This window comes from Vidua macroura, chromosome 2, assembly GCF_024509145.1.
Source record: "Vidua macroura isolate BioBank_ID:100142 chromosome 2, ASM2450914v1, whole genome shotgun sequence".
NCBI classification, from domain to species: domain Eukaryota; kingdom Metazoa; phylum Chordata; class Aves; order Passeriformes; family Viduidae; genus Vidua; species Vidua macroura.
The window spans coordinates 107984338-107998545 of NC_071572.1; the positions used below are offsets into that span (position 1 = coordinate 107984338).

General features: G+C 37.6%; 1 protein-coding gene across 1 annotated transcript in view; it reads left to right on the forward strand.

The window, feature by feature from the left end:
* Window positions 1-14208, forward strand: part of ROBO2 (roundabout guidance receptor 2) — a 434311-nt gene that overhangs the window by 301730 nt on the left and 118373 nt on the right. The window contains exon 6 of the mRNA XM_053969447.1: window positions 13531-13658. Within this exon, the coding sequence (XP_053825422.1) occupies window positions 13531-13658 (128 nt within the window). The remainder of the gene's footprint in view (window positions 1-13530; window positions 13659-14208) is intronic.

Below are 14208 nucleotides of genomic sequence, written 5' to 3' on the forward strand. Positions count from 1 at the left end.
TTTCAACTAAAAGAGCAGTGTTTGGTCCTCATTTTGATGCTGAATCATTATTTCATTAAAAAATCTCAACATGGAAATAGCTCTGGGAACAGGAGTTAGAACCCAGGTCTCCACAACCCAACAAGTCTTTCTGGCAGTATGAGTCCTGATTTATTTTTGCACAGTTTTAATTTCATCAGTAGGCATGAATGGTGCCTCTTTCTTTTTTCCCCCACTGTAGCTGACATTTTCTATCAGTTGAATATAGTAATGGAAAAATACATAATCTAGAAAAAACACTTCTATGTAAGTTAGATACATATGTGTCTATGTGTCTATATATATATATATATATATATATATATATACTTAAAAAAAAATCATTTTCTGGCAAATAAAAAAAAAATTAAAGTGACATAGCTGTTTTGCTTATTATAATGACAGATGTGTGTAAATGTAATACGCAAAATATTATTTTCAAAAGACCTTTGGATGTCAGGATGGATTTTTCTCTTTGCTTGCTACAACTATGTGTTGTAAAGTAGTCCACAGTAAATACATTGTGTTTCTGTGATTTATTCTTGCTTTTGTGCTACCTCTGTTGTTTTAAATCATGTCTGCTTCTAGGTCTCATAAGCAGAAGTAATAGATGATGAGCCCACAGTGTCTTTGCTTAGATTGCACTTCTATTAGACATTTTTTAATGCCTGTATCCTTTCTTTTTCTCCAACATCTGCACTTTGGAGGCAAATGCCTCTGATAATTAGCATTGTATACTTTATATTCTATAATTTTTCATTTATATAGCAAGATACATGAGCATATCTTCACTGTCCAAAAAGTGAACACTTCCAAACCATGGTGCATGGTGCTTAATTTTTCTGGATTTTTTTAATACCAGCAAAGAAAATTGCCCAGGTATAGTCTGAATGAATGGATGGATGAGAAAATTATGATATCAAAATTTTATAAATTAGGAAAGAAAGTCAAAATGATTCCTCATTGTTGAAACTGAGGGATTTTTTGAGGTAAAAGACAAACTAAGCTCCTGTATTTTAAGCATTTTAACATCTACAGTGATATATAAAGCCCTAAAGGTTTTCCCTTTGTTATTCTTCCCACATGCATAAAGACTTCTGAGCAGATCTCTGAGCTATTTCTCTTATAACTTTCAATATAAATTTCCTGTTTCTATAGCTAACAATGTTCTTTGCACATCTGTCTGTTTTCATTTTTTCAATTTCATTTTGGCTTCATCTCTAAATTGCAAGACAATTACAGTAGGTACCTGTTTCAACAATTACAGCAGATTTTTAAATGTGTCTGTTGTTGATTCAGCTTTCAAAAGTGTCTAGTTCAGAGACAACGAAGTGGAACAAACTGAATTTTTGTATGCACTTTGTTTCTGTAATTTGCTTCTGGTGAGTGCCAGAATCAGTGACAGTGGATCCATAGTCTTTCAGAAATCCTAGTCTATTTTTCTACCTTACCTTGTTTTAGTTTTTTTAGTGACTCATGAGAAAGCAAAGAGAAAAGTAATGCCAGTGATTCTGGTGACAAATGTGAACAGTATTGCTACACCGAGTGGTGTGTTGAGTAGTAATTGGAAAATAATTTCAGGCTGTTAAAGCCCTAATTATAAAGGTCCCAGATGGACTCTAAGCATCTCCAGTTGCAATTGGATTAAATGAGAAAAAAACCCCAACTTCTAAAGAAATTACTATGTTTGAAAACATGACTCTTTATAAAAAAATAATTTGGCTATTTGTCAAATTGTCTGTGTAATTGCTCAGGAGTATATAAATAACTATGCTTCAAATCTGAGAATAAACAGTTTATTCTGATGGTGCAAAACTTCATTCCCAATTTAAGTTGTTTTGAACCAATGATCTAAATCAACTATGAAAGTCTGTATTTTGAATTTAAGACCTTAAAGTGGCTCTTTGAGTAGCAGTTTTTAAAATGCCTGGGAAACATTGGTCTCACTAGTGGTCAAAGGAAGTCACTTATCCAACATCCTGTAGACCTGACTTGATATTTCAGACTATGATATATGTTATGGAGCTCCTCTGTGTATGACTGGGCAGGAATTAAACAAATAATAAATACTAGGTGAAAACAATAGTGTGAGTAATGTATGATAACTGTTTTCATAGTTCTTTTGCACCATTGTGATAAGGAATTATTTACGTTCTTCAATGCTTAAAATTCTTGTTAGAGCCTAAATTGGTCCCAGCAAATTAATATCTTGTTGATCTAAATGTTGATACTGCACCAACAGGGAGAATCCAAATCCAGTGTGAAGTCTAGGGTATGTAAAGCCTTTTCCCAGAAGCTGTCCACTTCAAATCAGTGACCCAAGACTGAAATGCATTGTGAATCAAAGGCACATGTTGTATATTTTATTTTAATTGCTCTAAAAATTCAGCCTCACACCACAGGCTCCACAGTACACAAAGGGTGGGGAATAGTTAATGAAGTATGACTCATGTCAAACTACTGGAGGTGAACAGGATGTTGTGGGGTCACCAGTCCTATGCCTTTGGCTGCAGTATGAGGTTCACTATTCCATGAATAGAGTTTTTTCTCATTATAAGTGACACAAGGAAATGGCACAAGGATTGTGTCAAAGTGACTCAGACAATTGTGGCTATGCATAATGATTAAGACCTACTGAAAATTAAATAAAATTTGTCTTTATGCATTGAAATTTTTTTCCAGCTACATGTTCAGGTATCTTTCCCTTTGATGTCTGCCCAGCAAAAATAGAGCTTATACTTTACTGCCAAGGAGCTGATGGTCTCCTGTGTGGTAGGGAACTCAATATGGCCTGGATCAACTTTTCATTCATCTACATTTTAGTCCTGGTAACAGGAAGAAAATGACATTATTTGCGAGCCTACAGTATGAGAGTGGCAGATCTATGACTAGCAATTTAATAACATTTGAATAAGGATTGTACAGTGTTTCATGTCTTCAAATTTTCTAGCGAAGCCAAGGAGAGCAGCTGCATGGTCTGTAATTATATAGCAAGTAATAAGTACTTTTTTTTTTTTTAAAGGAAGTGAAGAGATTTTCAATTACAAGTCAAAATTTATGACACACTATAATAACTGTTTAAACCTTTTATACAGAAGAAGTTAGCAGTGCCAGTTCTTCGGCAGAGTGAGGTTAGCTCAGCAAATGTATTTTTCAGTTGCCTTAAAAATGACTGAGTAGCAATCACTTAGGCCTTTTTTTGCATTCCATCCCAGAACAGCTGTTTTAGCTCAGAAAATACATCTTTAATGAAATTACAACCTGCTCTTTTAAGTTGCATTTACAGGCACTGTCTGATTAGATGGATATTGTACTAAAGATGAAAAGTGGCAAGTGCACCAACAGGGAGAGGTATTTTTTTTAATGTGCCACCCACACAGTGGGAGTGTGGGCAGAAAAACCAAGAGTGATGCTTCAGAAGGAAAGTGGTGTGTAGTTTACACAAGGTATATTGCTAAGAGATTGTGGGTTATTAAATGAAACCAAGCAGTAACACGCAGCAGTGAAAATCATGAACAGCACAGTAAGGTTTCTAATTTGCTGGATATTAGGAATGTTCATTAAAAATTATTTGGGAATAAGTATTCTTAAAGCACAGAGTTAATGTATTCTAAGATGTGTGTTAGCTGCAACAGCACAAGCCTTTGTAGGTGTTAGTTTTGCTGTGTTTTTAAAACTGGCTGCTTTTTTTAATGCATATGCATAGTCTGGGCAGAAATGCTGTCTGTCACACTTCTGCTGGAGCTTAATGAAAAAGCACACCTATAATTTCTCTGCTTTCCTCCATGGCTTCTTGTGAGTCCAAAACTAGGCACATAACACGACATTTTTAAAATATCTCACTGTCTTCCAGATGCAAATCTTTGAAATGGATTTAAACACAACTGACAGCAAACCTAATGAATTAAGAAAAGCTGGATTTTTTAAGAGGAGATCCAAAAAGAGCCTGATAGCCTGAGAAGTTTTGCATTTTTATTTCTCCATTGTGATGGATTAACCCTGGCTGAATGTTAAGTGTGCCCCAAAGCCTTTCTGTTTTTCCTTCCCAGCTGGACAGGGGGCAGAAAATATAATGAAAGGCTTATGGTTCAAGATAAGAATGGGGAGAGATCACTCATCAGTTAGTGTCATGGGCAAAACAGACTCAACCTGGAAAAAAATGAGTTCAATTTATTGTCAGTCTAATCAGAAAAGGATAATGAGAAATAGGACCAAATCTTAAAAACACTCTCCCCCCACTTTTTTCCTTGGCAGGGAAAGGGGCTTGTGATCAGTTCAACACACCTCGTCTTTGCCACTACTTCTTCCTCAGGGAGAGGAGTTTGCTTCTGTGCCTGGAGTTCCTCCTCCCCTCCTTCTTCACTGACCTTGATGTCTGCAGAGCTGTTGCTCTCTCATGAGAGATTTAGTGGGCACCTTGCATATACCCACCACATCCTGACCATAAGATAAGGCTCTGTAAGCAAGAGAGACAGTAATTTTTAAGAATAAACAGTAGTGCTCCATAATTTCATTTATATTCTGTGGATAGGATATTGAGGTATTTAACTCCAGCCCCCTCTAGATACAACCAAGGGGAGAATGACCTTTCAATGAAATATGAGTTAATAACACTACAGCACTGTGTGCTTTCTTTGAGTTAATATCTGTGCAGATTGTAACAAAATGCAGTCTAATGTGTATTGAAAATTAATTAGAATAAAGAGTGTGTTTTAGTAGTGTAATGAATATAATCTTTGGTTACATCAGCAAATTTCTATTGCAATTAATAACAATTAGCAGTTTTAAATGAAGGGTCGGGGGAAAAGGATGTTTTTCATATTAGCTATATCACATGTACTATTTGTCATCTCTGGTTAGATCCTGTATGATTTGCATGCTCATCTTTTTTTCCTTAAGCTAAAGCATTAAGGAGAGATTAGTCCCTTTATGAGGAGCAAGATTGGATGTTCTTAATAGCTTGTCAAAAAGAGACAGTGAAAGAAAGAGGTTTAGTATGGCATTTGTATCCTTACATACATCTGGAGGCAGGAGAGGTGGTTTGCAGAGGATGTTGTTGTAGATGTCTGGCACAGAGAGAGCTGCTCTGTAGCTTGCAGAGTCTGTGGGGCACAAGTGAGCACTGGCAGATCTCAGCCAAGTGCAGCTTAAGCATCTTTTCAGCTGTTATATTGAACCATTTGAAGAAACTTCTGTAAAATCAGAGATACCATTCAGAGATAGAGAAGTGATGAGAGGTAAAATGGATGCAGGGGTTGGTTAATTTTTGTATATGTAACATCAAGATGACGTACCCCAGTGATGGTGGGCTGCCCCCTCCTGTAGCACTTTTGGTTGAGTATCCCTTTTCTCTGATTGCTATTTTGCCTGTCACTGAACCCTTCCTACTCTGCAAGTGGAAATGTATTCCTTACAGTTGTATGAGGAGTACATGCCCAAGTGAATGTCTAAATGACAGCATTTTTTTTACGTTTTAAACCCCTCAAAACTTGACATTGAGTAAAGTCCTATAATTGCATCATCCCACAGTTACCCCAGGGGTTTATAGTCTAACCCAGGAGTTGCCTGCCATTCCATTTGTCTGAAGTATTAAATGCTGTGAGCAAAAGTGGTAGATGCGGGGCTCTGCTAGACTGATCAGCAGAGAAACAGTTAATAACGTTGACATTTAAATTGGCTTCATGTTAAGTGTCAGTTCTCACCACAGAGCTGAAGAAGAGCTATTGTTTCAGCCAGTCTGTTTGCAGATTCATGAAAATACTCTCCAGTTGCTTACATAAGGGTCAAGGTTGGAAAAATAGCTTTACAACTCCATGGACAGCAGCCATAAAGGAATTGTGTCAACTAGCACTCCTGCCTGCATGTTTTCTCTTTATGCTGTGTGAACTATTGGTGATCTATGAAGTGATCACTGACAGTGCACTAGAAACAGTATTGTCACAGAAGAATGTTGTTATTTCTTTTTATTCTTTCTTATTCTGCAGCCTAAAATAGTTAAATTTCAGAGCATTAATGAAGTCACTAGAAGAGTTCAGAAACAAAATTTAATGCCAGTTGGAGTAGCCTCAAACATGGGTTTATCTGAATTTTCCACTCACAGAAGGCTGCAGTAAAAAATAGTCTTGCAGGAAGAGGACACAGTGAAATTTTATGTAGAATTTCATTCAAAATACTTCTACTAGTGCTTGAATATTTCTTTAGTGTCAAAAAAAGCAAAGTGACTACATAAAAGCTTAGTAATCACATGGTTTGTATACCGTATTTATAAATTTTATAAATATTAAGGTAGTCTTCTTTCTATTATCAGTTTATTAACCATTAAAATCATAGAATTAAAAATCAAAGATCACTAACTCTGCATGTTTTTTTCCATGAAGGCCTCAGGAAAACAGGGAGGAGGAAGCTCTTAGTTATATTCAAGTGGGAGTAAGATTCAAGAGCTCTAACCACTGATGCTACTGGAATATCTGGCCTGCAGGGATTTCTTCTCCTTTAACACATTCCATCTCTTCATGGGATACAAAACTTGTCATCTGAGTTAAAAACAAATTAACCTACAATGTCAGTGAAAACACTTTAATGGTAAAGTTTTAAGCCTAAAAATTATTTCAAGTTCCTATCAGTAAGTTCTATGTTGATAATTGCTTAACTAGCAAAATGTACTTTTTAAGAATATGACTTCTGGCTCAATTGAAGGCACTTTTCATTACAACATTAACATGACTTCATCTTTAATTGCCACTTCAAGGTTGGTTACTGATTCAAAATACAGATTAGGAAATATTTCATTTCTCTGACAAGTTTATAGTAATCTCTCATGTGCTTTAGGCAAATAATAATAAACAGGCAAACGCAAATTTAGTTTATCTCAAACTACTCATGATCTGTGTGTTCATGTTAAAAAAATGCATCAAGCCAAGTTTAGTGGGTGCATGCTGCCAGTCTGGTCTCAAATCTTCTTACTTTGTTCCAGTCCATATAGTAACATTTCATTTTTTCAAAAGCTGAAATGGACAAAACCAGATAACTCTGAGCATCAAGGGTACTTTTCTGAGGGATGAATATATGACATAGGCATTAATAATATAAATCTGCCTGACAAATGTGTCTCATCTGTGAGGAAAAGGACTACTCCTGGTGATGGGAGGATAGGTCTCCATGCCAAGTGATGACAAGGTCTCTTAGATCACACTTCCACCAAAGCTCCAGTTTCTGAAATTTGGAGCTTTGTCTGGAACTAAAATCAAATTAGAAGCCCATTTTGAGTAATTATCATGTGGTAATTCCCTATGAGTACACTTCCATGTGCAAACAGAGATGTAAAGGATCTCTGCATAAGTTTAGATAGGATTTACTGAATCACTGATTTCCAGACATATGTTTTGTTCTTAACTGTTGTTTGTTTCCAAATTATTTCAAAGAGAATCAAAACCCAGTCTCATTTTGTTTTCTTGGTTCTCTTCTGAGCACATGGCTCCTGATTCTGTAAGAGACTATGCATTTTTATGTGCAGTCACACCTGTCTGTTTGCATGTAAGAGCAGTGCTGTGGAGTGTAATGCTTCCAGATAATTTGGAAAACACTTCTTCCTTGGAAAAAGGTATGGTTTCCCAATGTTGGCCCAGTAACTGTAACAGCTGTACATATATTTTATGAGACTTAGACCATTTTATTGAATGTGTTGCTTTAAAACACAGTGCAGTGTGGGTTTCTGTTTTATATTATTGCAATTGAGTGTGACTACTCTATCAGATAGAAATAATCTGCTGATCACAACCCATAAGAGGTTTTGGACTAAAGCAGAACCTCAGTCAGCATAATTGAAGAAAAATCACAATAGTGAACAGCAGCCTGTGTCACACAGCTCTTTTCCTCTTTTATATGACAGCTCACAAACATGCATCACACAAAGAAATTCAAAGTAATATAACATTGTCTTCTACCTTTCTCTGGCATGAATGGCAGAGCTAAAAAATAAATGGGTATCTGGACATGTAGATGTGAGGAGTAGCCATCCTGTCAGCACCTTGGAGCTAGCTCCCTGGTAGCTCAGTTTATCATGGCTGTAAGCAGTGTCTTAGAGTCACCCAGCAAAAAGCAGCTTTTGATTTCAGAGGCACAACAGAGTAATTTGAGACCAGTGCACACAAATATATCCATAACTGTCACTGATTCAGGTTTTGCTAGAGAAAGAAAACGTGACACTCCTACATCTTTCCCCAGAAAGCTGTCACCCATATACATTTGGGCTTTCTTCTTTCATGGGATAGAAGTGAAAATAACTCAGCTTGTGTCAGATATGCATTGCCAGTGGGCATGGAGGCTCTCCCTTCTGCTGCTGGATCACACAAGCCTGAAGCAGGTAACAGCTCACACTTCCCATCTCACTGCACCTTCCCTCTGGCTCCCTCCATCTGGCACAGGGATGCAGGAGCCAGTGAAAAGCTGTGGCACTGTGCTGGGAGCTGAAGTGCCAGCACCACAAAACCAAACTGGAGACAGAAGCTTAAGCCTCCTTAACTACCTCCTGTTTACCCTGGTTTTGGCCAGTAGCATCTCTCTATTTGGGCTCCCTAATCATCGATGTTGTGAGCAATCTTGAAGCTTTGTGCATGTTCTGCAAAATAGTTTGGCAAACAGGCAAAAGAAAATACAGCAAAGTCATTTTTGTGCCATCTCTTAAAAAAAAAAAAGGCAAGCCTGCAATGTGTACTTACAAAGATTCCAATTTATTATTTAATATGTTTTATTTACAAGAATGTTTTAGATTAAAATATATACCTGGATAAAAATTAATGCAATTTTTTTAACAGTCTGTAACAGTTTAGATGTGATTTTTTCCTCTTGCAATATCCCTTTAGCAAGAAATAAGACTTTTTGAGTTGGGTTTCTTGAGTTCAGCAGAGCATTCTGTGAAGTTTAAAGTACACCACTAAAGCACTAAGTACACCGCAATCCTTGTATTGCCAGTTAAGCTTGGATATTTAGGAATGAAATTACTCCAGCTGCTGATACATTTTTGCTATCTGTGCATGTTAAAAACAAAAGAGGTGCATTTTTTTTTATGCATAGCTGCATGCACATTTTTGAAAATGTGAAAACCAGTGTGTGAAGCACTGTGGAAAATTTATATCAAATGCAAAAAAACCCAAATATTTTTGTTAAATATCTCAAACTTCAGTAACTTTTTCTGTCTCTATTTTATTATTTGATAATCATGAGGAAGATTGATGGCTGAGTATGAACAGATACACTTCCAAATGTGGGGAAAAAATTCCAACTGTGACAAAACCAGTTCAATTCAAGTTTATTCTTAGATGCTTAAGTTAACACATGAATTCAACCTCAGTACATTAATTTGTGATACTTAAAAATAGTTAATGTGTTTTGTTTTATTTGCTATTTGGCTGAGCAGATGGTAATGGTTTTGACACAATTCAGTTTTTTATTTTTCTTCTTTTCTTTTCTTGAAAAAGACAAGGCTCTTTTTCCCACTTTGTCACAGCTGGTTACCAATCAATCTCAATTCACAGTACAGTGATGATAGCACATGTTGTTCAGGGGCCAAATCTGATTGGGTTGCATTTTCAGCAGTGTTTCATATCAAAAAAAAATTGTGTCTGTATGGCAGTGACTGTCAGCACACTATTGTACAACTGTCATTAATCAGAACTAGCAACAATGAATGCATTCATATGTGCCAGAGACTGCCAGATTTCACTCAAAATCACCCAATTTCTATTAGAATTTCCTCACCAGCAGTGTTTTCTCATGTGCCTCTTGTTTCTCTCTTTCTTTTTTCCTTGCCAGTCCCCTGCCAGCCGCTTCCTCTTCGCTTAATTAAAGGCAGACTGGCTCTATTACTTGCAGAACAGAAATTATGTAACGTGGTGCCCAAAAGTGGCTGGTTTGTATCTGGCACAGACTGACAGACTGTTTAAAAGACCTCTCCCAGCTCAGTCTGATGGCTGAAGTCTAAGCTGAACTGAAAGGTTAAGCAGCTCTGAATGTTTAACAAAGAGAAATACTTAAAATCAATTAGATGTCCATAAACACATGAAACTGATGTCTGACGCCCTGTGGTTTTAGCTCAATGCTGCATTAATTGGCTAGGAGTCAGCAATATTTGGGCAATATGTCACAAGTTGTTTCTTGACACTGCACATATTTTGAAGGCATGGCCTTCTTCATGTACTGGCAACATTAAAGAGCAATTTAACCACTGCACCTTGGTTTTCTGCCATTCCATTGTCAATCCAGGAGCCTGGTAAACACTCTCTGTGATTGGTATTAGCAGAGAGGACCCTGATCCTCATTCCCAAGTGTTCAGAAGCACTAATCCAGATGAGAGTGAACTTCCACAGAAAAGGAGGTGAAAACCTCTTGCTATGGGGATTTGAGGCTGTAGGACAGAGAGGAGACAACGCATTGTTCAAGGCTGAGCAGGTTGATGCTTGAGAAATTCAAAAGATGTTCAGTCTCTACACCTTGTTATTTTGTTTGTGCTGCTGAGGGTCAGGCTAAAAGCCAGTTTCCCTCCTTTCTCCTTTCTGTCTGCTTCATCTGCCAAAGCTCTTCACTGAACTGTGGTGACTTCTGGGGACAGTGCTAGTGGAACAGATGACTGATGGGCGGCATATCACTACTGCAGGACAGCAGATGGGTCTAACACCCCACGGGTCCATCCACGTATGAATCTAATTGCTAGATGGCAATGTTCCGTCAGGGTGGTCCAAAAGTATGGCCTGTTGGAGAAGCAGACTGGTAGAGATGAACCTGTCCTTGAAGTAATTGGTAACTGGACCATGACAGTGACATGTTTACGCCACCCTCTGTTTGGTGACCCAAGTGGGAGATGATGGCTGTAGCCACCACCCTGCGTCCTGGCATGCCATGCAGCTGGCTCCTCCGCCCAGCAGCCTTGGCACAGTGTGCACAATTGGCAGGTGCAGGGATAAAGGCTGCCGGAGCCTCGGAGGCAGCTGGCTGGCATGCCGGCACCAGCACATCCGTGACAGGAAGCAGAGTGAGTCAGCTGCAGCCCACAGCATGCTGGAGCTCCCTGTCCCAGCCTGCCTGCATCCTAGTTCAGGCAGCCCCTCTCTCAGATACAGTCCTGCTGCCTGGCTGTTTTGCTCTCGGCAGCATTAAGTGAATCACAGGGATGTTATCTGTTGTATTAAGAAAAAAAAAAAAAAATCAATTACATAGATGGCTAATTGTTGCCCAGCTTTATAGCCCTGATTCTGATGTCCAAGTCTTATTTATATTACAACTGATCTTAGTTTCATCATCATACAGGAGCTGAATACAAATTTATATTTTCAGTCTCCTAGAGCTGGCCTCATGTCAAGAAAATAAGCATTCGCTCTCGTCTGCAACTCTGCAATCACCAAAGACAAATAACTGCTCCATCGTTGTAGGATAATGTTGTCATATTCTTGAGATTTTTAAGGGGGGCAATTTGCCCTTTCTGTCTTATGAAAACAGTGATTTTTATTTGCCATTGACTAATGCAGCACAGCATGCAAAATGACATAATTTGTGAGCAGTCTAGAGGAAATGTTCTTTAGCTGCATGTGGCTGTTGAATGTAGTTGTAATAGATGTGTAGCTCTCCAGAAGGTGCATATTAAGTTCTCTAACATCATAACTACATGCCCCCTCACCACTACCAATGGCACTATGCTGGCAAAAAAATTATCCTTACAAGTTTCTAAAGTTTGCCATGACATCTATTTACTTATTCTTCCCCTTGGCATATCTCCTATTAATCAGTTAAATCTGAGGTACTGCATATACATACAGTTAAATGTAACTCCCAAGGAAATGGGAATTATATGTGTTTATGTTAACTCTAACAGAATGGTTAACCTCAAATTCATCTTTATTAAATTATTTCTTGCTAATTAATAGAATGGACCTACTGAATATAGAAAGAAGTTGTATTGTGGTGAGTGTGAAAAGATTTCTTGACTGCTCTTTGTTCTTGGAATTGCTAGGAATGCTCTAATTGACGTTGTGAGCTTTAGTCAGACCTAATAGAAATTTAAATGTTTCACCATATGGGATCTTTGAGTTAAGATGCTTTGAAGTCGGTTAGCACATGGTGCTCTCTCTACAAACCTATACTAAAGGAACCAATAGCAATAGATGTTATGTACACAAAAACGTTATGTTTCACGTTCCCAAAGGATGTAAAAATGCTCATAGAGCCTGACAACATTCCTCTGACTTGTTGCATTGTGTCCTTATTCATCCAGACATTTAAAGGTGCTTTTCCATATGATTTCAATGTGTTTCCTGTATAAGTCTATAAGGCCTTTCCTGCATAACAAAAAGAAAGTAAATGAGTCCTTCTAAAATTATGTCATGACTGTGTATACAGTGAGAAATAGTATTGACACTTCCTGAAGTCTAGATCCGTCTTTAGTTTAGTGTTCTTATTTCATTGATACATGTGAATCTGAAGCCAAGTCTAGATTCAAGGTGTCTTAATGTATCATATCAAGAAGAGATGTTGTTGAAAATAATTTGACAAAATAATATTTAAAGGGTAAAGTATCTATGCTGATAACCAGGGTTTTCCTGATTTGGCAACCAAAGATATTTTATACAACGTGAAGTCTCCTGCTGACTTTAATGAGCTTTGGATCAGAGCCTAAAAAATTTGTTAAGCATGACTTCTGCAGGATAATAACAATTTAGCTGAAAATATTTTTCTGGGTATAATCAGTCTAAATGCCTTGAGAATAAGTGTTCACTACATATTGGGTGGAGTATGTTGCATTAAGTTAGTTTTATGCATCCTCATGTGTAAAACTTAAAGTTTTAGAATTTTTTCAACAGTAGAAACAAAGAAATGGACAAAACACAACTGAATTGTTTCTAATTTCTTTTAAGAAAGAGAAGATGTCATTGTCCACCCTTATTGAATTGTTTTGTTGTATTTCTGTGAAATTGATAAATCTGCTTTAATGTGCCTCTTCAATAAATGTCGCCTTCCAGAGCCTGAGTATATTTTTTATTGTTTGCAATTGGGTAGTATGAGACCCTACCAACATGCTTACCGTTCCCTAAGGGATTGCTGCTGTAGGGGAAAGCTGTATATAAAAGGAAATTTCCAGATCAGCAAAAGGTAAAACGTGTAGCTCACGCAGTTAAAGGCACGATAAACCTGACCTGTCATGTATTGATAACTGATGTCTGATACCTTAATTTTATGTTACTGCTCTAGATCAAGGACAAAGTGAGTGATATTATTAATAAAGCCCTAATACTGAACATAGCAATACTAATTTTATGTAAAGTTTCTAACTAATGCAGAGTGCAATAAAAATGTCACGGAGATTAATGCTTCATGGAATTATCTAATGCTGGATAATAATTTATCTTCCAAAGTTGGCTCCAAAATAGATTCAGACTGGTGTTTTCCAGGTGATAGCTTCTGTCCGTTACCCACAAAAGAGATTTCACCCACAAAAAGAGATTTCACTCTTTTGCTGTGACGCAGGTATGACATCAAAGACGACTACACCCTGCGCATTAAGAAAGCCATGAGCACGGATGAAGGAACCTACACCTGCATCGCCGAGAATCGAGTTGGGAAAGTGGAAGCCTCTGCTACGCTCACCGTGCGAGGTGAGTGCTCCTGCAGAGGCAGGGCCCGTGTCCTACACGGATAATTGCTTTCTGATGGGATGGACCCCATCCCTCCCTGCTCTTCTTTGGGTCCCACACACCCTTTGCCATGGGGATTTCACCCACTGATTTACAGCGTGGGTGAAATCCTGGTCCTGTTGATATCTCATGCAAAATTTTAATTGATTTCAGTGGGATAAGATCCCCATGCAGTTAAAGTCCTGCTCCAATGTGTTTTTATTGAAGAGCAGATGCATATATGCATAAGCAAGCACTACATAACCTTGGGCATAGACATGAATATGTGAGCCATCAGCTCAGGCTATTAGTCACGTTTCTTTCTCTAAGAAGTATGAGTAGAGTAACTATATTTATTAATGACAAACATAATACAGATAATATTATTATGGGATTAGCTCTGCCATAATTAAGCTGTCTACCACTACCCTTTATCCAAAAAATAAACCACAGCCAAAGGAAAGAGAAAATCCTAATTAAATTTTATAAGTATTACAAGGTAAAGACCTACTGTTCTCTCCTAAAATATTTG